At 36.2% G+C, this 26,234-nt stretch overlaps 2 protein-coding genes across 2 annotated transcripts; both read right to left on the bottom strand.

Annotated features, from left to right (window-relative positions):
• Positions 1-133: 133 nt before the first annotated feature.
• LOC144452966 (L-lactate dehydrogenase B chain-like) lies at positions 134-19,090 on the bottom strand. Its single transcript, XM_078144202.1, has 7 exons — positions 18,976-19,090; positions 8,981-9,091; positions 6,328-6,390; positions 5,904-6,077; positions 5,122-5,239; positions 4,031-4,154; positions 134-490 (listed from the first exon to the last, which is right to left on the bottom strand). Exons 1-7 carry the CDS (start codon positions 19,058-19,060, stop codon positions 302-304), a joined length of 864 nt encoding a protein of 287 aa, XP_078000328.1. The 5' UTR covers positions 19,061-19,090; the 3' UTR covers positions 134-301.
• LOC144453090 (E3 ubiquitin-protein ligase TRIM45-like) lies at positions 14,388-17,507 on the bottom strand. Its single transcript, XM_078144367.1, has one exon. It carries the CDS (start codon positions 17,505-17,507, stop codon positions 15,168-15,170), a length of 2,340 nt encoding a protein of 779 aa, XP_078000493.1. The 3' UTR covers positions 14,388-15,167.
• Positions 19,091-26,234: the final 7,144 nt, after the last annotated feature.

The following is a 26,234-nucleotide window of genomic DNA, read 5'->3' as shown; positions in this document are numbered from 1 at the left end:
CTTGATTTCCATCCATACTAGTATCACTATTCTTTTTAAAAAAAAATACAAAGCTTTTGTTTTACACTAATATATTAAATTCATACTTTGACTAAATTCCTTTAAAAATCCGATACATATGTACTCTTTAAGTAAATACACTGTGTAACCATATTTGAGAAGCCACTCAGTTCTAACTGGTAGCTTTATGTCTACATAACACACTAAGTTTTGACTCATTGCTTATACACTCAGTTCTAACTGGTAGCTTTATGTCGAGATCTACATAACACAGGCTCAGTTCTGGTTGGTAGCTTGATGTCTACATAACACATTCAGTTCTGGCTGGTAGCTTTATATCCTGTTGCACTGCTGCTAACGTGTCGATACTCTTTTTAACTTTTTGTACTTCTTCGTCAGTCAGTTTTTGCGTCAAAGTATACTCAATACCATTACCTCCTAACACACACGGTAAACTAATAAACACTTCCTCCTCGATTCCAAGTAAACCCTGTGTGCAAATGAAAAGAGATGCAATTAGTTACTTGTGTATTTGGAACATACAAAACAAAACTTACGTATTTTGAGTTACTATGGATACGTACATATATTGGTGAATAAATTTCATGTGTGAATGTTTGTTAAATTCCTACAATTAAAATCAGGAAACCTGAAACAAACGTCATTGCCTGGCTCAACAAAAATCTTACTAAAACTCCCTCATTTTATCATCTGGCGCAATAATATCTTACAAAACACTGTTGCATTTTATTGTCTTGCTCGACAAATATCTCTGTTGGTAAGATTTCTGTTCACCCAGAAACAATAAAATGTAGCACTGTTAGTATGAAGTTTTTTGAGTCAGACGATAAAATGTAGCACTGTTGGTTAGATTTTTGTCAAGCCGGACGATGTTTTGTATCAGGTTTCTTGATTTTAATTGTAATTTCAGAGATAGTCTTTTCATGCTATAACATCAATGCAAACAAAGTCATACAAAAACAAGGTAAGAAATAACACAAAGGGTATCTATGGGGATATAAGTTCTGTTGCCAGGCAACACTCTAAAGTTCTGTTGCCAGGCAACACTGCAATCAATGCTCATGAACCAGAAATAAAATCATACCACTTAGGTACATCATACAAGAATCATTCTATTTTGACTCTCTAGAGTGAGGTAAAATACAGTCCACTGCAAAGTGTACAATGTATAACGGATAACAGATAAGCATTTCAGCTGCTTGCTCTATTCACTTAGAATGTTCATATCAGGTGTAAAATGACGGTGTACAATTATCAGCCCAGTAACGCTAAATGTACTCAATTTGTAAACAACGTCACCAGCAGATGAACGAACCCCCAACTCTGTCACAATTAGAATATAGGCAAATTTGATTGACACTTCATTTACTGATAGTGATCAGCTGGGGTCTACCTTCCCAATGAGTAAGCATTATTTACATATAGATTATTAGATTGACAACTTTCTGAGCTGTTAATTAAAGCAGTGAATACATTGTTATTTTACACCTGATATGAAAGTTCTATTAAGTGAATGGGGCAAGTAACTGAAACGCTTTAGTTATCTGTTACGCGTTGTAAACATCCACTCATTACAGAAAAACATGGGCATTAGAGCATGTTACATGCAATACATTTGACAACACAGCAATGTACGACTAAGGCCATAAACCTAATATACCAGTATGTGAAGTCATGTTTTTCACATCTTTAGGTCTTTTTGCAGAGTGAACATGGTGCTAGCGCTTTTCTGCAATTGTTGCATTTCTGGATCGGATAGTCGTTGACACAGTGTGTACTCAACGCCATAGTAACCAAGGACGCATGGTACACTGAAAAAGACTTCTTCTTCTAAGCCATGAACTCCCTAGGTTGATGAATAATAATTTGAAAGAAAATAGAGAAGAGATGATAGATGTGAAGATGGCTGAAGAACAAGAAAGGGGAGTTTAGAGATCTGGTTAGAGATGGCGCCCTCTAGTGATGAGTTGAGGAGATAGAAGATAGAGCAACAGAACGTTATAATGAAAGATGCTCCTAAGTCAAGAATTAGCAGAGATAGCAGATGGTACACTATGAATGGAGCCCTCTAGTGGTGAGGCAGACATAACTGATGAATTAGAGAAGGGAAAGATATTGACTTGATATGCATTTACTTTACACAATTGGCCCATCACAATCATGATAACAAGGTGAAAAGCTGCCTAGGAAATAAAGGTATTTTCATAAACTTTGAGTTCTGGAGATTCATTTCATGATTTCACATCTCATAAATTTTGCTCGATTGCCATGAAACACTATTTTAAAACTTTATTTCATCTCTGTTGTTCTCACACTGGTTCTCCATTGCCTCATGGAATTTAGCAGATCAGATACACAATGAATATTCACTTCTAAGTACTAATTATTACCTTCAGATAAATAGTCATGGACATTCAGACTGAGTGTGCATTTCATAAATATGCATATCTGCTAAGTCCCATGATGAGGCAATGGTGAACCAGTGTAAGAGCAATATAGGAGAATCAAGTTTCTTTTCAGTGTTTCTTGGCAACCGTGCAAATTTATGTGATGTGAAAACATGAAATGAATCTCCAGAACTCAAAGTTTATGAAAACACGTCTATTTCCTGGAGTGGCATTAATTACTAGTAGGATTACTTTTATGAGCAGAATGTCACAGAATGTCACAGAATGTCACAGAATATCACAGAATGTCACAGAATGTCACAGGATGTCACAGAATGTCACATAATGTCACAGAATGTTGCAGAATGTCACAGAATGTCACAGAATGTCACAGAATGTCACAGGATGTTGCAGAATGTCACAGAATGTCACAGAATGTCACAGGATGTCACAGAATGTCACAGGATGTCACAGAATGTCACAGAATGTTGCAGAATGTCACAGAATGTCACAGAATGTCACATGATGTCACAGAATGTCACAGGATGTTGCAGAATGTCACAGAATGTCACATGATGTCACAGGATGTCACAGGATGTCATAGAATGTCGCAGAATGTCACGGAATGTCATGGAATGTCACAGAATGTCACAGGATGTCACAGAATGTCACAGAATGTTGCAGAATGTCACAGAATGTCACATGATGTCACAGAATGTCACAGAATGTTGCAGAATGTCACAGAATGTCACAGGATGTCACAGGATGTCATAGAATGTCGCAGAATGTCACATAATGTCACAGAATGTTGCAGAATGTCACAGAATGTCACATGATGTCACAGAATGTCACAGAATGTCACAGGATGTTGCAGAATGTCACAGAATGTCACAGGATGTCACAGAATGTCACAGGATGTCACAGAATGTCACATAATGTCACAGAATGTTGCAGAATGTCACAGAATGTCACAGAATGTCACATGATGTCACAGAATGTCACAGAATGTCACAGGATGTTGCAGAATGTCACAGAATGTCACATGATGTCACAGAATGTCACAGGATGTCACAGGATGTCACAGAATGTCACAGGATGTCATAGAATGTCGCAGAATGTCACGGAATGTCACAGAATGTCACAGGATGTCACAGAATGTCACAGAATGTTGCAGAATGTCACAGAATGTCACATGATGTCACAGAATGTCACAGAATGTTGCAGAATGTCACAGAATGTCACAGGATGTCACAGGATGTCATAGAATGTCGCAGAATGTCACGGAATGTCACAGAATGTCACAGGATGTCACAGAATGTCACAGGATGTCATAGAATGTCGCAGAATGTCACGGAATGTCACAGAATGTCACAGGATGTCACAGAATGTCACAGGATGTCGCAGAATGTCACTGAATGTCACTGAATGTCACAGAATGTCACAGAATGTCACGGAATGTCACGGAATGTCACGGAATGTTACAGAATGTCGCAGATATATGTCACAGAATGTCGCAGAATGCCCCCACCAAATCCCATGAATGGAAAGGAGAACCTGACATGACCATAAACCTCCTCGGAATGACGATAGCATTCCTGTAAAGTCGATAAGGGTAAGTTTACCTTGACCAGGGTGGATACAGCAAAGACATTGTGTTGGTTACGTAATACAGCATTGACTAGAGTAGCAACACTTAGACCAATAGCCCAGGATGTATAACCCTTCAGTTTAATGATTTCATATGCACTGTAAGAAACACAAACACATATATTACTTGAAACCTCTAAAGTTGCACTACCTGGAACGGGAATATTACTTTTTCGACCAACAATATATTCACTGAAAATTGTTAAAATGCCAATAATTAGACATTGTACATATTAATTAGAGGTTGATTTTATTTATAAGTAACAGTGATATGTTGAAATAGTGATCACGTTGGGGGTGCTGATTTTAGGGTGCGGACCCAAAAATAAATTTGATTGGATTAATTGTACCATATCTATACAGCTACACAAATATATTTACCCACAGTTGGATCAATATTGTGCAGGGTATATGAAATTATGAGTAAGTGTTTATATCTAACAAAAAAGTTTAAAAAAAAAGTGATCCAATAGGCCTTTCCAAAATTTGCCATGTTGGCGCTCTACTTCCTGTCTGTGTGTACCTTGGGGGTATACATGGTATAGGTTACTTGGTTAATTATAGAGCATTGCTGCTTTCCTCAATATCTGAACAATATGAAAAACATCCCTGATTTACACTTCTACAGAATACCAAGGGACAAAGCTCTTGGAAACGGTACTATGAGGTGATGATACCCCAATTTGAGTGAGGGCGCTGTATTCTCAATTTCATGTTTGCAGTCTGCAATGGCCTATTGTAGCTAGTGTAGCTTTAAAACTCTTTTGTTAGATATGATTGTCTATGTAATTATAATTCTTGAAATGTTTACGAATATAATAATTGCTAATAGACATTTTTGTATATAGACTTTTTGATGACAATACTTGTTGGTCGTCACATCAAATAAACAACTAATGAAATATGGAATATAAATATGGCCGTCAACGTGACATAATGAGTTTTAACTAGATGTACTTGTAATGACCACAAGCTGGAATGCGATATTTTATCCCAGCATGCTTTGCAGCATGACCCACATCATCTGGTCAGAGTTGATTTCAAATGATGAAGATGACAAGTTTACCTTTGAACCACTTCTTTATGGAGTTCATTCCAACCCTCCGAATCCTCTGGTGTTCCACATTTAGGGTTTAACTGTTGTAAGAAGGTACCGGCTACATTGACACCACTCCACACAGGCACTGAATGAAAAAAATTAGAACAATGATAGATCCAATTATCCATCTATGGCCGCTAGAGGGCGCTATACTTAGATCAACTATCGGAACCTAAAACAAACACAAACTAAAACTATGAAAGAGGAAGTACTTTATTTCAGTCTTGAAGTGGCCATATGGATGAGGATTGGTTATTTATTGTTGATTTTTAATTTATAACATAATTTTATCATGGCTTCCTACTTGAAAACTCAATGTGAAAAAAAACATATGCCAAATCATTGTTTATTACTCAATAAAGTGTAAAATATATTAATAGGGTTATTATTGTATGTACAATAACACACTTTTTTTCACATTGTCTCGTTTTTTTGTAATGTACTGAGTTACAAACACAGACTTAGTTAATGTTGTTGCAAATTGATTTTTCAAGTAGGAAGCCATGATAAAATTGTTTAAAAAAAATAAATGACCCAATCCTCGTACATATGGCCACTTTAAAAGTCGTATTTAAATAGTGATATGACATGCTGTTCCCTATCCCATAATATGTGGTGACTCAAGCGAAAACAGATTTGTTTTACTCTTGAAGCAAAACAACAAATGAATTGTCAATCAAAACAATGAGTATCAGAAACACTGAGTAAACAAGTAAACATTCTGAACCAATCAAATCATTTCTACTTACCACTTGAATCACCATGTTCTCCAATTATCCATCCGTGACAGCTAGAGGGCGCTATGCTTAATTTTTCACCAATCAGAAATCGGAATCGTGCAGAATCCAGATTGGTACCACTGCCAATGACACGGTGAGGAGGTAAACCACTGATTTTCCAAGCAACGTAAGTCAAAATATCCACTGATTGGGAACAAAGAAAGATTATTTAGTACTTTCTCCATGTGTGCATAATGTCTAAAAACAACAACCCAGAAATGCATAAAATGAACCAAAATTGAAGAATACCATAAATATAGCACATCCCTGTCTGTAATCACACACACCTGTATCTGTAATCACAAACACACCTGTATCTGTAATCACACACCCCTGTATCTATAATCACACACCCCTGTATCTATGATCACACACACCTGTATCTATAACATACCTGGGTTGGAGACAATCAGTAGAATAGTATCAGGACTGTTTTTAACCAGTTTTGGTATGATACCTACAAGGAGAAAACAGAAAGATAGACTTTCATACATAAACTATAAATTACTAGAAAGATTTCAAAATACAGTTTCAGTAACTGAGAGATGTTGCCTAGCCTGGGTTAGTCTTGGTAAAGCAGGTACTACGCTACAGAAATTCTTACTTGCGGTCACTCACAGTCCCCGCAGACTGGCCATTTTTTTGCTGGCGACAAGTACACAGCACACTGTGACAAGTTTTTTGCTATCACGGCCATTGAACATGACCAGCATGATGTCCTTTCAAAATGGCAGTGCCCAACAAACTTCACATCATTGCATTAATTCTGGTAATTGTACGGAGCCACTGAAAACGATATTACAAGGCGTCTTTTTAAACCACATGATGTCACTCCTAGCTCCTTTGAAGACCATATTATGGAGCATATAGTGGGAAAATATTGTAAGCCATAACACACTCCTCGCAGTCGGTAGTCGCTGGTAAAAATCAACACATTTTGATCCTTGTGGTCAAGTTGGTGATCAATTTTGGCGTTAGAAAATCGCTTTTCAGCCCATAGCACAGTGTCTACGTGATTTTTCCTGGCAATCTGCTGAACAGTATGCCAGTAGCTATCACAAAAGAATTTCCATAGTGTGCTAGACCCGCTTTATCCAGATTCTTGTCATCGGGATTTCTCCGCCCTTGATGGCAGCTATGACCCCCAGAGACTGGGGAAATAGTACACAAAAAGTATATGACTTCCTCTATCGGTTAGGATGCATGAATCAAGCAAATAATAATAATGAGAATTTAATTTCTTATAAAGTGTACTACACTCAGCGCTAAAAATGTACATAAAGGCATTAAATTACAATAACATAAGGAAAGCCATATATTGAATTTGTAAAATGATAATTTAACAGGTATCTGTCACTCTAGACTGTCAGATATGGGGCACAGGCCCGGAGGAGGGAGGGGGGGGGATTGGTTTTATCTCCATGGGTAACATTATGGGGAGGCTCCTCACAAACACTGAAACCCAAAGTGTTGTGATACCAATTTTATGCAAAAAGTATACCTTTCTGATACCAAGTTGTATTTTAATAAGTAAAAGCCAGGGCTCCCAGGGGAAGCTATAGCCCTAGATCTAGTGTGGCATGAACAACGAGAGTACGGAAGTTTTGAAAGTAGATACACCAGGTTGAAACGCTTCCAGTGTTGACTGCATAGTCTGTTAATTAACGCCAGTTTTGATTCACCCGACCCTTTCCCACGATGCATTTGTCCTAAATGAAAGCGGAAGTCACACACATTTTGTTTACTATTTTACCATACTCTCTTAGGGGGCAGTAACCATAAAAAGTGAGAGCTCGATCCAGTGACGTGAGTCTGGGTAATCAAGACTTAAAGATTGACCATTTTATGACTTTCAAAGTCTTTCAAAGTTTACAACATTGTACAAATCTCGAGTAAAGAAAAGAGCTCAGTCAATTGTAAACGATGATTTCCTTCCAGCATGTAATTTTTTCCAACTTCTGAACTTAGGCATGTGGTACTGTGATCAAATCAGGTTCTAAGTCACATTGTTTAGTTTTTACCAAACTGCAGTCCGCACTCTGAATGAACTGATAAGTTCTCTGCTAGCGCACCAATCTCATGTTAGGAGTCTTCTACACTCTATGTTATTACTGCTTTTTGTAAATTTTTCAAAGCACGCGAAATCAATACACATTTCATTATTTATGTACCCGTATATATATTTATTACATGACAATAAAACAAAAATTCATATTTAAAGGAGTTGCTGCATGTCCTATACAAAATAATTTTGTCTGACTGTGGTAAGGGGTAAGGTATGGAATTAGACTCTGATATATTATTTTACAGAGACAGAGAATTATATTATACTAGTATATTGATGGCACAAATCGAGAGATCTGATTGGCCTAGACATCGAACTAGCACGTCTAAAATGAGTGATAATGCACAGTTGGCACGCGTTCAAATTTTGATGTTGACTGTTTGTCTACAAACGTTGTAGTCCGTGCAGGGATGGGGGTGCAAATGAAACCAGAAAATGTTGCGTCTTATCTTGTTTCCGATATTTTCAATATACTGGTATAATATAATAGCGATAAACCACCCCTGGAAATGGTATACCACTCGGTTTTGACCAGTGAACTCAATATATGCACTCGTTATCGCTCGTGCATATATTTCGTTCACTGGTCAAAACCTCTTGGTATACCATCCCCACGGGGGTGGTTTATTGCTTAATTATTCTGTTTTTAAATGTTTTGTTTTTACCTTAGGTTATAGTATGGTGATGTGTGTATGTGTGTGTGTGTGTGTGTGTGTGTGTGTGTGTGTGTACATGTCTGTCTGTTTGTCTGTGTGTGTATGTGTCTGTGTGCATCTGTCTGTCTGTCTGTCTGTGTATATGTGTCTGTCTGTGTGTGTGTGTGTGTTTGTGTCTGTGTGTGTACGTCAGATATGTGTCTGTATGTTCGTGTGTGTGTGAGTGTATATGTGTGTCTGTCTGTCTGTTATAATTTTCTCAAAAAATTACTTACTCGATTAAAATGAAAATTAATTCTATAAGTTAACTAGGATGTTGTACTTACTTTTAAAAATCTCCACATTTCTCTGTACAAGGTTAAGTCTACTTTCACCTTCTTTCTGTCTGGCACCGGCTGTAATCACACAGATCTTAGACTTTGCACTGATTGAATAGTCTGAAGGGAATACAAAATTTGAAATAATTCAGTTTGTAATTTGTTTACATCTTTATATATTTATGAATTTATGGTATATTTTATGATTATTATCTTCAAGAATAACATGCTAAGGAGAATTTGCAAACATGCCATTTTGAATGGTGCACTGTGGGAAATCCATCAACTCGAATGGTGCATTGTGGTAAATCAACCATCTTGAATGATGCATTCTGGGTAAATCCACCATCTTGAATATGGTATCATAGGGAAATCCGCTATCTTGAATGATGCATTGCGGAAATCTTGAATGATGCATTGGAGAAATCTACCATCTTGTATGGTGCATTGTGGGAAATGTATCATTATGTTTGGCCAACATTAGGTATTACTGCATCTAAAAGTGGTTCCACTGTAAATTGGTTATTGGAGAGCTGTCATTTTATTCAGTTGTTTACTTTAAAGGGGCACAGGCTGAGTTTAGACGGTTTTTGGACGCAATTTTTGTTGCCTACGAAGTGTTACATATTGTATTCTACTTACTGAAGCACACTCATTCATTACTTGATACTGGTATAACTCAATCCTGGTATTTAGATATAATATATGAAAGATTTGATGACATAATTGTTGGTACGTATCAACAAATCTGAGGAAATCCCTGTCATTACATGAACAACGCATGAGTTGGATGGTTGGTAAAAAAGTGACACGTCATGGCTACATGAATCGTTGTAAACACTATACTTGATTAGTTTAGCCATCATTTTATGTAAAGTATTTTGTATTATTAACCAAAGTAAAAACCGTCTAAACTCAGCCTGTGCCCCTTTAAATACTAATTAGAAGTGGTTATACGATGAATGTACAATTAAATAAATGAAGATTGAAGCAATTTAGAAGGAGACATAAAAATTCATATTATGGATACCTTAATATGAATTCACTAATATATATTTTATAAAACCTTTGGCAAGCTATAGTTATAGTCATGGTTAAGAGAGACACAAACTACAACAATCATTTTTGCAACACTTTGACGTAAACTATTGATCAATAATGGCATAATTACACTAACAGGAAAAAACTATTTCAGATGTTGTACATATCTATCGACAGAACCGTACATCCCTTACATCAATATTAGTTATAATTCACTTTCTGTAATCTCTAGTCTTTAATTACTTTTATATTACTTACTAAATAAAACCATCCCAATTTCAGCTACGTCACCAGCAACGACTTCTCTCGCTCTCTATCCACCATTACCCACCCACCACCTCATAGCCAACCTGCTTTCTAGTATGCCTATAGCCATATTTTAACTTTCTATTGCTGAATCAGCAATATAAAGCTACAATACACCTAAGGCCCCCTAAAAATGTGTTTCTGGCCAGCGTGCACATCACTTCAAAAATACACTTGAGTTGGTCTCTTTTTTATCTCGTGTTTGTCCAGCCCATACAGTTTGCAGATTAGAGAGGAAACCCAAAAATAACCCTCCCTACTTCAGTGAAGACAACTGCAGAGACAATCATGAACAACCAAATGACATCTACCCCACATACACACTTGCTCTAAAGTACTAAATAAAAAGAACAGTAACTGCTATAAATAGCAGATTGAGTGACAGGTTTGTTGAGAATTAAAAAAAAAATAGATTAATGTCATCGCACCACTTTAGACAAACTGTCCTGACCAGAAACAATTCTTTTTTTCAAATAAATATGTTCAGCCATACATACATACATACATACATACATACATACATACATACATACATACATACATACACACGTACATACATACAAACATACATACATACATACACACACACATACATACATACATACATACATACATACATACACACATACATACATACATACACATACATACATACATACACACACACACACATACATACATACACACACATACATACATACATACATACATACATACATACATACACATACATACATACATACATACATACATACATACACATACATACATACATACATACATACATACATACACATACATACATACATACATACATACATACATACATACACACACATACATACATACATACATACATACATACAGACATACATACAGACAGACATACATACATACATACATACATGCATGCATACATACATACATACATACATACATACATACATACACACATACACACATTCATACATACATACATACATACACACACATAACATACACACACATACATACATACATACATACATACATACATACATACATACATACATACATACATACATACATACATACACACACACATAATACATACATACATTCCATCACACCTATAGCACTACTTAACTTCAGTTCACTTGTACAAAACAATCTAAGTAGAAAATACATGAAATCTAGCCGTATTTTGATTAGATTTTAATCAGATGGATTTAAGAGGAAATATTCACAAAAACATTGTCAGTTAATTCATTTATTTACTGAAAATCATTCTTCTACTAAATAAGTCATGGATTATATTAATCACAAACAAATATTTAACTCTTTAAAGTGACAATATGGATGACAAATAAGAATTTATTTTGGATCTAATTCTGCAGTACTCAAAATATGAATCAAAACATTCCAAATTGTCATGATTATTTTTCACCTTTTTTTCATAAACTACACTTGAGGAGGTATAGTTATATTATTCTCCAATATTTTTCTTCATTTGCCCATAAAATACTTGTTACTAGATAGTTTTGTCACTACTCATCTCATGACTCGTATTGACAAGGCCCCTTAGGTCACTCATATTTTCTGTGGCTGAACGAAGTAAAATATTGGAGAATAACATAATTATACCAGCGCCAGTAATATCAAAGAAAAACCAGGGAAAGTAAAAGTATTTTTGAACATTTTCACTAAATTCAAAACAGCACAACCAGTGACATAGACACACGTTGTCATGACATAGTCACACGTTGTTGTGACATGATCAGGGTATAAATACCATATTTTTTTGTTAAACTTGGCTTGTGAATAGTATATCTAATTACCGATATTATTCTCCAATATTTTTCTTCATTCATCTGAAAAATACTTGTTACCAGAAGGTTTTCATACATGTATTTTCCGTGGCTGAGTGAATAAAAATATTGGGGAATAATATCTCTAATGACAACTTGTCTGACTGTTACATCTACTCTTTTGTCTGGTCCTGTATAAAGATCTATATATATGTATACAGTATAGGTATATCTCAAGAACTCATAATTCTGAGATTAAGTCACTTTGTAGATACAAATACCAGTACAAGTATTTTTAGACAATGATTTCACCTCCTATATGTACATATACATAGGGAATGTGTTCAAGTATAAAATGTACTTTTAATATTATATAATACATCAGATCAATTTTTTTTTTTTTTTTTTGATTCCTGTTTTTTTTTCCTTTTTTTGTTCTTTTGATTTCTGTATATACGTATTCAGAATGACACTGTAAACTTTTACAATATAGATGTTAATGTAATGTCACTTTGTAGACTAAGATTCCAGTCTCATTGTCTAAACAAAAGCAGTGGCCACTTGCCTGTGTGAGGGCGCTAACCAGAGTAAATACGGTAGATGTTAATGTAATGTCAGTTTGTAGACTTAGATTCCAGTCTCATTGTAAAGTTATTGTCTTAAATCAACTATAATATCTTTGACTGGTATATCAGTAGATACAATACCAATCTTTGTTGTCTGGTCCTGTATGTACATGTATACATGTACAGGTTTCATTTTAAGCAACTCTCAGCTTAATGTCAGTTTTGTCACCACAAATGCCAGTCTTTTGGTACAAATACTTTCAGACATTAATTGAACATATCAACCACTAGTTTGACTGGTACATCACAATATCACAGCAATCTGTATTCTCTGTCCTGTATCTGTGTATGTAGATTTAAATCAACTATAATAATCTCTGACTGGTATATCAATACATACCATACCAATCTTAATACGCCGTATTCCGGTTATCGAAGAAGCCCCGAAAAGATAAAAGATATGATTGTTTGGCCACTAGGGGCGCTGTTTTAGAACCGGAAGTGAGGGCCAGAATTGTAGAGCATTGTTGCAAAGCATAGAGCTAGAGTCTATAGGCATCGTAACCACTGACTAAAGATTTTCTGTCATTCCCCGTAACTTTACGCTATAATATTGCATTATCACCCATCAAATAACGAAATAGCAAATTAACCTCTTGTTCTCCTAATATTTCGCGTAAGTTTGGCTCTGCAATTCGACCGTGAGGAAAACCCAAAAGTAGCAACATTTTGAAACGGGTAGTACACTGACATCTCACTCACGTTTTCAGTGTGACCTCGTCCATTTGCGTTACCGTTGGAGAAATTGTAGCGATTGCTTCCAGTCAAACATCGGAACGGAAAAAGGTACAAAAACAGAGGAAAGAACCCTCAAAATCACAATATACGCTACAGTTATTGCAGCTTGTATAAAACCAATCTGATTAAAATCCTATGTAGATGTCGGCTAATCGTTCATTGCTATTTTACTTTCGTTATTGTGCCTGAATTGACCTTCGTGGTACATGTTTGATCGCCTCCTCTACCGATCAGGACAAAAACGTAAACATGTACCACGAAGGTCAATTCAGGCAAAATAACGAAGGTAAAATAGCAATGAACGATCAGCCGACATCTACATCGGATTTTAATCAGATCGGTATAAGACATGGTATGATGAGTGAACCACGTAAACGTTACATGGAAGGCCGATTCATTGAAGGGGTGGGCGGTGTGGTACAACAATATTTATGATTCGTTGCCGACTTCAATGGGGTTTTTTATACACTGATGGTCCTGAATGAAGAATAGCAAGCTAACCAAAGTGTGATAGTAAAGATGAGTATATCAATACAAATATGTTTATGCCAACTTATAACCAGTACATGAAATGTTTTTTTCTGGACAAAGTTTTATGATTTCACCCGTGGTGCTACACCACTGTTCTAATAAACAAGAAAGGCCTAAGTATGCGGCGACATCAGTTACAATATAAACATGTGGCTTGGTAATTGTCGACCGAACTCTCAATATTGCAATGACTGTAGCTGGAAGCTGTTCAATCTGATTAAAATCCGATGTAGATGTCGGCTAATCGTTCATTGCTATTTTACCTTCGTTATTTTGCCTGATATTATTTTTCTTGGTACATGTTTACATTTTTTAGCCTGATCGTAGAGGAGGCGATCAGGCAAGCTAAAAAATGTAAACATGTACCAAGAAGGTCAATTCAGGCAAAATAACGAAGGTAAAATAGCAATGAACGATCAGCCAACATCTACATCGGATTTTAATCAGATTGGAAGCTGTTGTCAGATTTGTAATTTTCTAATCGTTCTTTTGTCAAGCAACAGACACCAGTAAGGTAAAGAAATATGTTTATCATGTATACATCGGGTATATTTCGAAGGTCCTCCGTCCAACTTTCAATGTTTCCGCTGTCGATTAGTTCTATATTTTGATGCTTGACATCCACTATTCGTCTCCTCTTCCGTTCTCTCAGAAAATTATCATTTTCTAGTGTTTCAAGACCAAGGTTTACAGCATTTCTGGCGATATCTAGTAGATTTAGAAGTAGTAATTTTCCACTCTTTTATGAATGCACGGAGTTCTTTTACGCCCATTTTGTTGACAGCTTCATACATCGCCATACTATTAGATGCCATGACGAAAATTCTGGCCCTCACTTTGTCAGATATGGTGCGCCCTCTCGCGATACTTTCCTGCGAAACAACCGGAAGTTCGATAACCGGAATACGCCGTATTGTCTGGCCCTGTATGTAGATTTATACATATACAGGTACATTTTACTCTGAGCTTAATGTCAGTTTGTAAGCATAGTTTCTAGTCTTACAGTACAAATACTTTCAGACAGTGGTTGTCACAGTCAGCTACAACTAGTTTGACTGGTACATCAGAATATCCCAATAATCTGTATTGTCTGGCCCTGTATGTAGATTTATACATGTGGGTACATTTTACTCTCAACTTATATCACTGTAGACATAGTTTCTAGTCTTACAGTACAAATACTTTCAGACAGTGGTTGTTCCAATCAACTACAACTAGTTTGACTGGTACATCATTAGTCAATACTAGACCTGTAGGGATATTCAGTCTATCTTCATCTCTATCAATACGACAGATGAATCTTCCACTCATGTCAAATTTCTGTACACGATGTTCGCAATCACTGACATACAGATATCTGTCCTTGTCCATCACTATTCCACTTGGACCAAACAGCTGACCTTCACTTTGACCTGCAATCCCAAACTTGTACAGGAACTGGTCATCAGCATTGAAGACCTGGACACAGTCATTATCACAGTCAGTTACATACAAGATTCCTTGACTGTCAATGTACATGTAGTAGGGTCCTTTGAATTCACCATTCTCATCACCATACTTGCCAAAGGAGTTGATGTAATCTCCATTCTGTCTGTATTTTCTAATACAGTGACTACCTTCCTTGTCTGTGTCATCCCCAAACTCTCCATCCCAGTCAGTGACATAGACAGTACCATCTAGAGGACCAATACAGACACCTAGTGGATACTTCAGTTCATTTTGTCCAAAGCATCTGATCACATTTCCATCTTCGTCACTATCCACTATTTGTTTATTCCAATAATCTGTCATGAAGTATTCATCATCAGCTGATATTGCTATATCACGAGGGCGAAAGTTCTCCTTAAACTGTGTGAATTTCAACACTTTCTTACATTTCCCATGAATATCAATGACTTGCATTCTTTGATTATTTGTATCAGCTACAACCATGTCACCATGTCTGTTCAAGGTGACACTGAAAGGGAGATTGAAGTCTCCTTCATTACTTCCTTCTTTACCAATAGTCTTCACCAATCCTTTGATGACAGGTAGTACCAATGGTGATCCTGGTATTGGTTGGTCTCCTATCACCATGGTAACTTGATATTTACCATCCATTTCACCATGTATCAATACAGAGTGTGTACCATCTTTGTTGTCAGTTACTGGGATGTCTTCTTGTGATCCATCTGGTTTTCTTACTTTCACTTTCACTTCTTGGTTTGGTATGACTGTCTTACCTCTGTTGTCTTTAGTTGTTATCAGTAACTTGACAGATTCACCTTTTACTAGTCTCTTTGGAATGTTTTCAACTGTACACAGAGATGGACATACATCATATCTCAGAACTCCCAGAATTCCATCAGTAGTGATATCACTGGAAGGTTTGAATGTGACCACTTCCTGTTTAACCCCAGGTTTGGTTTCCATGGCAACTAACTCTTCAATTCGTTGTACAATTGTAGCTTTACTGGACACAAGTTGAGCTGCACTGCCATGGTTAACTAATGCCTTTACATATCCAGATGTACTGATAATGTTTTCGGATTTGAATTCTAAATCAGCAATCTGAGTTTCTAATTGTTTGACCTGGAGATGGCAGTCTGTCTTCAAACCCTCTATCAATGTACACTGCTGTTCTTCAATCATGTCAATCTGTTCCTTTGCATTTGTCTCAAGCATGTCAATCTGTGACTCAAGTTCCTTAATATTTCTCTTTATAGTTGTCTTGATAGCATTTGTGCTCATTTCTGTTTGCTGGTTTACTTTCCTTTCCTCCACTTCAAACTGATTTTTCACTTTCTTACATACATCTACTGCTTTAGTTTTACTTTCGTCTGCTTCCTTAGCTTTCTCTCTCAATTTCTCCACCATTTCTGACAACTCCTTGGTATACTCTTCAGCCACGTCTTGAAGATATCTATAAGAATGGCTGGTATTTGGATGTTCAATAACAGTACAGTCAGAACAGATTGGTACTTGACAAGTATCACAGAAAAATTTGACTTCATTTGCAGGATGACCTTTACAACGTTCAACAGACAAAATGGCCGACTGCATAGCAAACTTCGTCTTTTCATGTTCTTCTACAGACAGTACTGTATGTGAGCTAGCACGTTTCAGTTTTTTGTGAACTAAATTCAGACAGTCATTACAGAAATACTGCTCACAATCTCTACAAAAGTGTGTAGCCTCATTTTCTTCACAGATCAACTCACATTTATGTTGTGTTTTCTTTGCCTCTTCTGTTCTCTTCTCAACCACATCCAGTAGTGTGTTCATGAAAAAGTTGTTCTTCAATGCAGCAACTCCTCCAGATTTTAGATCAACTTCCTGCTGACATGTCGGACAGTTTAAGACTCCTTTTTTCTTGACAAGTGTCTCCAAACAGTGCAGACAGAATGTATGATGACATGGTAGAATTTTAGGTACCACGTATTGCTCCAAACAAATTGAACAGGACAGACAATGTTCTCCAATCTTATCCAGAATTTCTTCCGGTGTACCTCCAGAGGCAGCCGCCATGGTGGCAGGCTACTAGAGTCTGAGTACAGGACTGGTACATGCATCAGGTGACACAGAACTCCCTAGGTTATGACAAGTTAACAACTACTGTAGAATTCATGCAATGTTAATAGGGGAGAATTACCATGGAAACATACATATTTGTCAATGAGATAGAGTGCCCTTCACCAAAATGTATCTCATAAACCAAATCTCAAAGTTCATAAGTTGGAGTGGTACAAATTCTTTCACTTTAGTGTTATTTTTATCTTTAATATTGGACTCAGTCCAATTGTATGAAATAGTGAACCAATAAATCCATTGTTGTTGCTGGTTAAAAATCAAGTACTTCGTATCACATTCCTTTGTTTATATGAAGTAACTTATAATGAAACATTGGTTGAAAATTTCACTGTAAACTTTTGATTTGGATAGATTTCACTTCATTTTAAAAGTGATTTCAACATTAAGGTGTTAACAAATACTTTGTTTAATCCACTCTCAATCAGGGTAAACACAAAAAATAAAAAGTTAAGGAAAACAGGATTACAATTTTGAGTTTAATTAGTCATAAGAACTCTACTCAGAGATATTTATAGAAGTTTTTATGTATTTCAGAAACAGCTCAGTATTTCTAACATGTAAATATAATGTGTGTATGTTTTCAACTCATCACTAAGTATACATGTACACTGACTACATTGTTATGCAGACAATGACAAATTCTACGAATCAGACGTTTGACGTTACAGCTGAATAGGTGTGACCAAGATTCTGACCTCGTTTTGTGTACGTGGTGGGTCAAAGGTCACTGACTACAGCAGTTCATTCAAGGTAATACAAACACTGCTAGGGCTGACACAGAGAATTAACAATGATTTGATGGTTTGGCTAATTGAGGGCGCTGGTCTAGAGATGTGATTTTTGTGTTGTAGTGAGTGCTGGACTGGCAGAATATTTCAGGACTGCTGTTTTGATGGTTTAAAGTCCTGCTCTGCATATAAATAGGGGTTAGATTAAGATTATCCTTATACTAGTTAACTTTGACCATGTAACACACTCACAGAGCTCATACAGCACCTATGAAACTGTCATAGAGAGTATTACAGATTTTTTATCTCCTAATGTTGGACTACAGTATTATGAATGTACAGGAAAGAAATCTGTCACGGTTTTTTGAAATTTAGTTGCATTTTATGGACTGTATTTGTGAAAATGTTGGCGTGATATACATCAGAAATGCCAAGACACTGACCAAGGATTGAAAATTAGCCCTTTAAGGCTGAAGACCAGCCTACTTGATCAGCTCTTCAAGACAGTCAGTCAGTCAGTCAGTCAGTTAGTAAGAAACACCCTATACCTAAAAATGTTTGACTTTTGTATCAATTTTTATACAGCACTTTATATTATTGTGTTCATATACTTCTGACATGTATTATAAGTTTGGGTACTAAGTATTTGTTATCGTATACACAGGTATTAAACTTACCAGTACTGGCACTGATTTTCACTTTTTTCATGAATGGCATTCCGTGCTGTAGATCCATCATTTCACCACGAAGCTTATCTTCCATCACATCAACTAAAGCAACTTCACTTGACAAACCCTGATAGATAAACAAAGAAACTAGATAAAAGACACATTTTACATGAAGTGAGCCCTCTACATAAATATTTGATAGTCCCTGCTATAAATACTACAAAATGTTATGATGAAATAGACCTTTATGGAAAGTGCGCCCTCAATGTCAATACTTGACAAGCATGGCTATAAATACTACAAAATGTCATGAAATAGACCTATATAATAAACTGTGCCCTCAATGTTAATACTTGACAAGCTCTGCTATGAATACTACAACATATCATGATGAAACAGACCTTTATATAAAGTGTGCCCTCAATGTCAATACTTGACAAGCTCTGCTATCAAAATTCTACATAGTATCATGATGAAATAGACCTTTACAGAATGTGTGCCCTCAATGTGAATCATAGAGCACTGCTGCTTTCCTCTATGTCTGAACAATAAGAAAAACATCCCTGATTTACACTTCTACAGAATACAATGGGACAAAACTCCTAACAAACAGTGCAATGAGGTGAACCGTGATGTAACTTAAATTAGTCTCATTAGAATAAATAAACCATAGCTAACAAGGCAGTAATCACAAGTCATCTACACTAGTTATAACTTCAAACTTAAAACAGCTGTACAGTATGGTACAATTAATCCACTCAAAACTTATTTTGGGGTCCGCACACTAAAATCTTTTCTTAATGTGATCATGATTTTTGGCCAGTTACTATGCTACTCATGGATAAAATCTAATTATAAGGCCAATTAATAAAAATAGAGTGTTTCTGATAAGCCAACCATCCCTAGTTTACGCTGCGGACCAGAAAAACTTTTTATATACAAAAAGGTAAAAATTATGATAATTTACTTCAACTTCCTGAAGATTTTCTTGCCAAAGTATTTTTGGTTAATTTAAAAAAAAATCAATCACATTCCAGAGAGAAACGATTTGATTTCAGCCTATAACAGCTAAGTCTGCATATTGTGTTTGTCTACTTCTGAATCACATACATGTGTAATTGTCTTCCTTTACTTCTTTTACACCTCATCAACTCTTACGGAAGTATTGTGACCAACGAGTATCTTGTCTTTGGGTCAAAGTAATCAAAAAATAATAAAATGTAAAATAAAAATAAACTCCTGACATACCTACCAGTATTATTCTATTTTCTGAAGTCATGTTACAAAAAACAAATATTTTTCTTCTTTATTTTTGCGGAATTAAAATATACGATTGTGTCTAATTATTGGTATTTTAAACAATTTTCAGCAAATATTTACATATCGTTAATTGTCAAATCAAAAAAATAATCCTCAAATTACTGCTAGTGCACTTTTAAAATATTAGGTTGAGTATAAATCTCATTAAATTTGAGAACCTTGTTTATTTCTGATTAATGTTTTGTTGTACTGAATACATCTGATGTTTTTTTGCTTTTGTAGGTTATGCCATACACATGTATCTTGTGACCTGCCGAGGTCACATATTCTTTGGATGTGCAGACACGCCAGTAATCCTAAACACTGCATTACAGAAATTTCTTTGAAGTATTTGTTACTTTGCATTCCACAAAACATCCATGGATGTGTGAGAATTCTGCAAAATATCCATAGATTTGAGAAATCCACAAAACATCCATAGATGTGTGAAAATTCCACAAACAGAAATGAACATGACATTCCGAGATGAAATGTAGTGAGAATAGCTCTCAAGGTCAGTATTTTTAGGTCTCTACTCAAGTTGAATTCAGAAAGTGTGGACTCCCTGGTACTTTTCATTCCATCAATTACCATATTGATGACCTTGAGGTCAGAGGTGAAATCTACTTGTCATGGATTTCAAAACTATGAAATCTCGAGACTTTTCATTGGGCAAAAAAAATAGTTTGATGAAATATGTACAGACATGACCGGGGAAAGAAAACATATTGCATGAAGGTCAAGAAGACAAGAATTTCTAATCTTTTTGTTTTAAATATTTAAAAAATGTTTAGGGTTGGCAGCTTAAACTTATAGGGTCAGTCAGGTTATCAGAAACACATAATTGTTTTTATTTGGCCTTATGTCAGAGGTCAAGCTGTGACTTACCTGCTGAATGATACTAAAAGCACATGCCATTCCAACCTGACCCACTCCAACTACAGTCACTTTATTTGGTGAATCTAGACATAGTTCACCACACTGCACCATCAACTTCTCTTTGATACAAACCGGTTCCGCCATCTTTTATTCAGAAATTACTTGTTTCCTAGAAATAAAAGATAACAGATGAAGGCCACATGTAACCACTTAGTGACTGCAACATAATGATAGATAGACTAAGTAATTTAACGCATTGTCTGTTTCTATGGCAACCTTGATTGAATACATGTATTTAGAGATTTATCTGAATAGCCTAGTGCATACCCTGTGTTATCTATACAGGCCATCGTTGAAGCTAGCTGTTGAAAATGTAATCTTTCAAATACAGCTGTTGTAAATACGTATTGTAACCTTTCAAACATTGTACACTAGTAAAGCAATATACTAGTAGTCTATGATTTACAGGGGTTATAATACACAAGCTGTTCAAAGTTTATTTACCATGCTTGCTATGGCAATAAATATTGATTGACTAGTCTGTGATTTTTCAATTTGTGTTGGGTAACAATCCTCGTGTGTTAATATTATAACCTGTGTAAAGCTGATGACCATTTTTTGGTTTATGTAGACTTTCCAATCATGGAAAGACGAATGTTAAAAATCCTATTTACATGGATTCTTTTATCATTGTATTCGAGCTGGTCTTACTTTTATCATTGTATTTTTATATCATTTGTTATATATTTTATTGTGAAGCGGTTTGTTATTGTTTTGATGGAAGTCGCTATAGAAAAATAAAGTATTATATAATTATTATTATTATTCCAGGTTAAGTCTAATTTAGAGATTAATATCAATTGGTTTTGGGATATGAAAGTGATTCTCTTATCAAGATCCTCAGATTCATAAACCAACGGATAGCCTCTAGACTATGATAGAACATCATGACATGTGAGTGCAAACTTGGCGTACTCGTAGTATTTGCATGAGTGCTTGCAGTGTTCTCTGCACCCACATGTACTTTCATCAGTAGAGTGAGCAAAAGTACAGCAGAAAACACTGCAAGTATGAGTGCAAATACTCCTGAATACCCACACTGGAACTCATGTGTCAAGACTCAAGGGGTTCTGTTATTATTGTTTGTTTGTTTGATTTTTTTTTAAACTCGATAAATTGTTGAGCCAAAAAAACACAATGTCGAGTAAGGGAAATTTACAATATTTACATTAACATATATAGAAAAATAAAAAATGACAAATTAAGAAGTGGGTAAAATATACAATATACAGACATACAGACATACACGTACACATGCACACATGCACAAAACATACACAGGTATTATATTGTACTACATAATATTGTTGAAGCCATTATGCTAAAAAATACCAGTGGCTACATTCCGCTCATTCCTGGAATGATTAACTGGTTTCAAGGCTTCAGATATCAAATGACATTCCAACTTAGAGATACATGCTTCTGTGTAATTACATGCAAGAATTGATACAAGTCATACTCTCTACATTGTCAATACTTCTATTAGTTACATTACATTGTCTGCATTATAATCAAATTCAACAAACAAACTAACAATTTTCCTAGATATTTCTAATTTGTATATCTTTTTATTCACGATATTTTTATTCCATAGTCACGTTTGGAAACTTGAAAGGGTACAACTATTCCAGAAAATCAAGGCATTTTCGTAAACTTCGTTGTCTCATATTTATTGTCCAGTGTTACATCATTGGAGTCAGCAGACATACAACTTAGTCTGTAAGGTACGCCGTGACGGTGCGCCCTCAAACATCGGCCAACCCCTAACACGAGAGGAGGCCGGTGAGGGCCAAACGTACGATATACAAATATCTTGGAAAATTGTTAGTTTACTGTAAACTAAATCAAGGCTAAACTCCTGACCCTGCTGGCAGATTTGTGACAACTCTGTCTAGTCTTAAAGGAACTAGTCTAGTTCCTATATGATATGTTACAATTACTACGATCATCTCCACTCACTACGTCTAGTCAAAGTTGAACATTTTACCATTAATCTGGCTAAACCCCATGCAGGGCAAAGGGTAAATGGTGCATGTCTGTAGTAATCCATCACAAATTGACAAGCAGTTGTAATTGGTTACTTCCTTCAGACAATTGCTCATTAATATTCAATTAGTACAGCTGTACTAATTTAAAATCACATGGGGATGCGATAATGTTATCATATTTATATGAATGCTGTTAGGGGTAGCACAGATTTCTGTGCTAGAGTAACCGCTTTGGCTAGACGTAGTGAGTGGAGATGAACGCATGTAGTAATTATAACTCATATCGTATAGGAAGTAGACTAGTAAGGTCAATCATTGGTCCATTTATGTAACCACTGCTACCCACAGTTGACGATCGAGCTATTACACAGTGATAGCGGGACTGTGTATTATGTAAGCAGAAACAATGCGTGGAGCTTTCATGCTAGAGGCCTGTTTGCAGCATAGGGGTGTGTAGTATTTCTTAGATCGCTGTTTTCTTTGTCTACATTCAGACTGTCTAAATATGACATTTTCACTTGCATATATTTCCCTTACTCTATGGAAAGAACACTATATAGAATGTATATTGATATATTTGTAGTACCAGGATTCCTCGTTTGACATTTTCCTTTCGAAAACAATAATGTAAGCAATAATTTGTGTCCCTGTGGTTTGCAGATGGAGGAAGTACGTATTCTCTCTATATAGGTCCTGCTTGCAGACTGAGTAATTTGGTAATCCATTCTGACTTTACGCCATATTCTGGTTATAGGAAACAAAAGATTTCCTGGTTTGGCCACTAGGAGTGCTGTTCACAAGCCATTTGTTGACAGCAGACAGCAGACAGCAGACACTAAGTTTACCACTCATTCTCTGTTGTTCCCACAATACTATATTCATCAGCAACTACCAGAAATCAAAACATGCCTAACAACTTTTGCAACTCTCTTTTAAGAACACACAGAGTTCTTTCACACACATTTCATTCACTGCTTCATGCAATGCTATGCACCCAGTGCAGCCATGACAAAAATTTTAGACCTCACTTTGCCAAATGTTGTGCGCCCTCTTGTGGTGATTATCTGAGAAATGGTCACAAAAGAGTAACTGGAGAAAACGACATATAAAAGTCGAGGGAAAATTATCAAAATCGCGTCCCGTACAGTCTGTAAGCAGGACCACACTCTCTCTAATCTGATTAACATTTGATGGAGCCATATTCCCACACAAAATTTCAATCACATTGACATCTTTTGGCATCGTCCACTTGCGTCCATTGCGTCCCTCCCCCACCCCTTCCTTCGAAGTTCCACAGTAACTTGTGAACTAAGTAATATTCCATTCCAGGATGGTGATATTCTAGTCTAGGATGATCATAATACAAAATAATGACGTCATTATAGGTATTTACGATATTCAAAAGATACCGGAAACAGAATTATGTAGGCTACGGTATTTTTTGAATATCGTAAAATACCTATATAAATGTCATTAGTTTGTATTATGATCATCCTAGACTAGAATATCACCATCCTGGAATGGAATGTTAGCTCACAAGTGACTGTGTTTCCTTCGCTGTAACTTGTAAAAGACTGTAATAACTTAGGCAATGTCAGAATCGAGTATCACTCAGTCTGCAAGGTCACGAAGACACTGTGACATTGACAATCTTTTCAAGATATTCATCATGGTAAGATCAGAATACACGATAACTATCATGAACATAACAAAAACTGAACCAGAGAAGTAAACAGAGAAACGTGCTGGGAATGATGCGTCAGGAGCTAACTGTTCAAACGATAGCTTTCGCACACCAGCAACAGCCTACATACAAGTAATTATCTCGTAATGTGATATCCACGTAGGTTCTAGCCTTGTAACCGGTGATCCTTTTCCAAGTGCAGTTTGCCACTGCTGTCGACGTTTTAGCGCTCGCGCTCACTTCTCCGAGTCAGTGTATGCATGCTGTATGACTCTAACACAACGTCATATTACGATTACGAATTAAAATATACGTTACCTGTCTCAAAAAGGGCCTCTTAGCAGAATTTCACGAGTTGATTGGACACGACCGTGCGGCTTATATAAGTGTGACCTTCACCGAGCCCGAGGTATATACCAAGTTGAATGCCCGGGTTGAATGACACAGGATAACCTCGCCGTGTGATATTACTGACAAAATGATCGATGAAAGAAGGGTGTAAAGTACTGAATGTTCGGCAAGCAATGGGTTACTTAGTGTGTCGTTAAGATCGTTCTACCCACGCATCCAGTGGCTGTCAAGGAGATGTAGAAATGTAAACTCTATCACTGAATTTGCACAACCCTGGATCAAAGTACGCGTGCGACTGTACTTTGAAAAATAGCGCCCTCTTTTGACAACTCCTGATGTACGAGGCATCTATAAGCAGTGAAACCACAAACCATTACTCGCTATTACATCATTTCAAATATCATCATAAATAATACTTGGTTATCATATTTCCATATTGACACTCGTACCATCAATATTTCCAGTATGACGTTGCAGGTCTAGTGTAATATTACATATACGTCATCAATATCAAGTATGACGTTGCAGGTCTAGTGTAACACTACATATACGTCATCAATATCAAGTTTATGACGTTGTAAGTGTAGTGTAATATTACATATACGTCATCAATATCAAGTATGACGTTGTAGGTCTAGTGTAACACTACATATACGTCATCAATATCAAGTATGACGTTGCAGGTCTAGTGTAACACTACATATACGTCATCAATATCAAGTATGACGTTGTAGGTCTAGTGTAATATTACATACAATATCAATATCAAGTATGACGTTGCAGGTCTAGTGTAACATTACATACACGTCATCAATATCACGTATGACGTTGCAAATGTAGTGTAATATTACATATACGTCAGTATGACCTTGTAGGGCTTGTGTAATATTTCACATATGCCACCCTACTGTGAGTGTAATTACATCAATGTCAGTTGCTAGGTTACAACATGGTGCAGCAATGGTTTTGGTTTGTGTCTGTTTTAGTTTGCCTACCACTTGATTTCC

The sequence above is a fragment of the Glandiceps talaboti genome, chromosome 23 (genome assembly GCF_964340395.1).
Source record: "Glandiceps talaboti chromosome 23, keGlaTala1.1, whole genome shotgun sequence".
In the NCBI taxonomy this organism is placed as follows: domain Eukaryota; kingdom Metazoa; phylum Hemichordata; class Enteropneusta; family Spengelidae; genus Glandiceps; species Glandiceps talaboti.
Note: the sequence above shows the minus strand (reverse complement) of the source record. Positions and strands in the feature narration are given on the sequence as shown.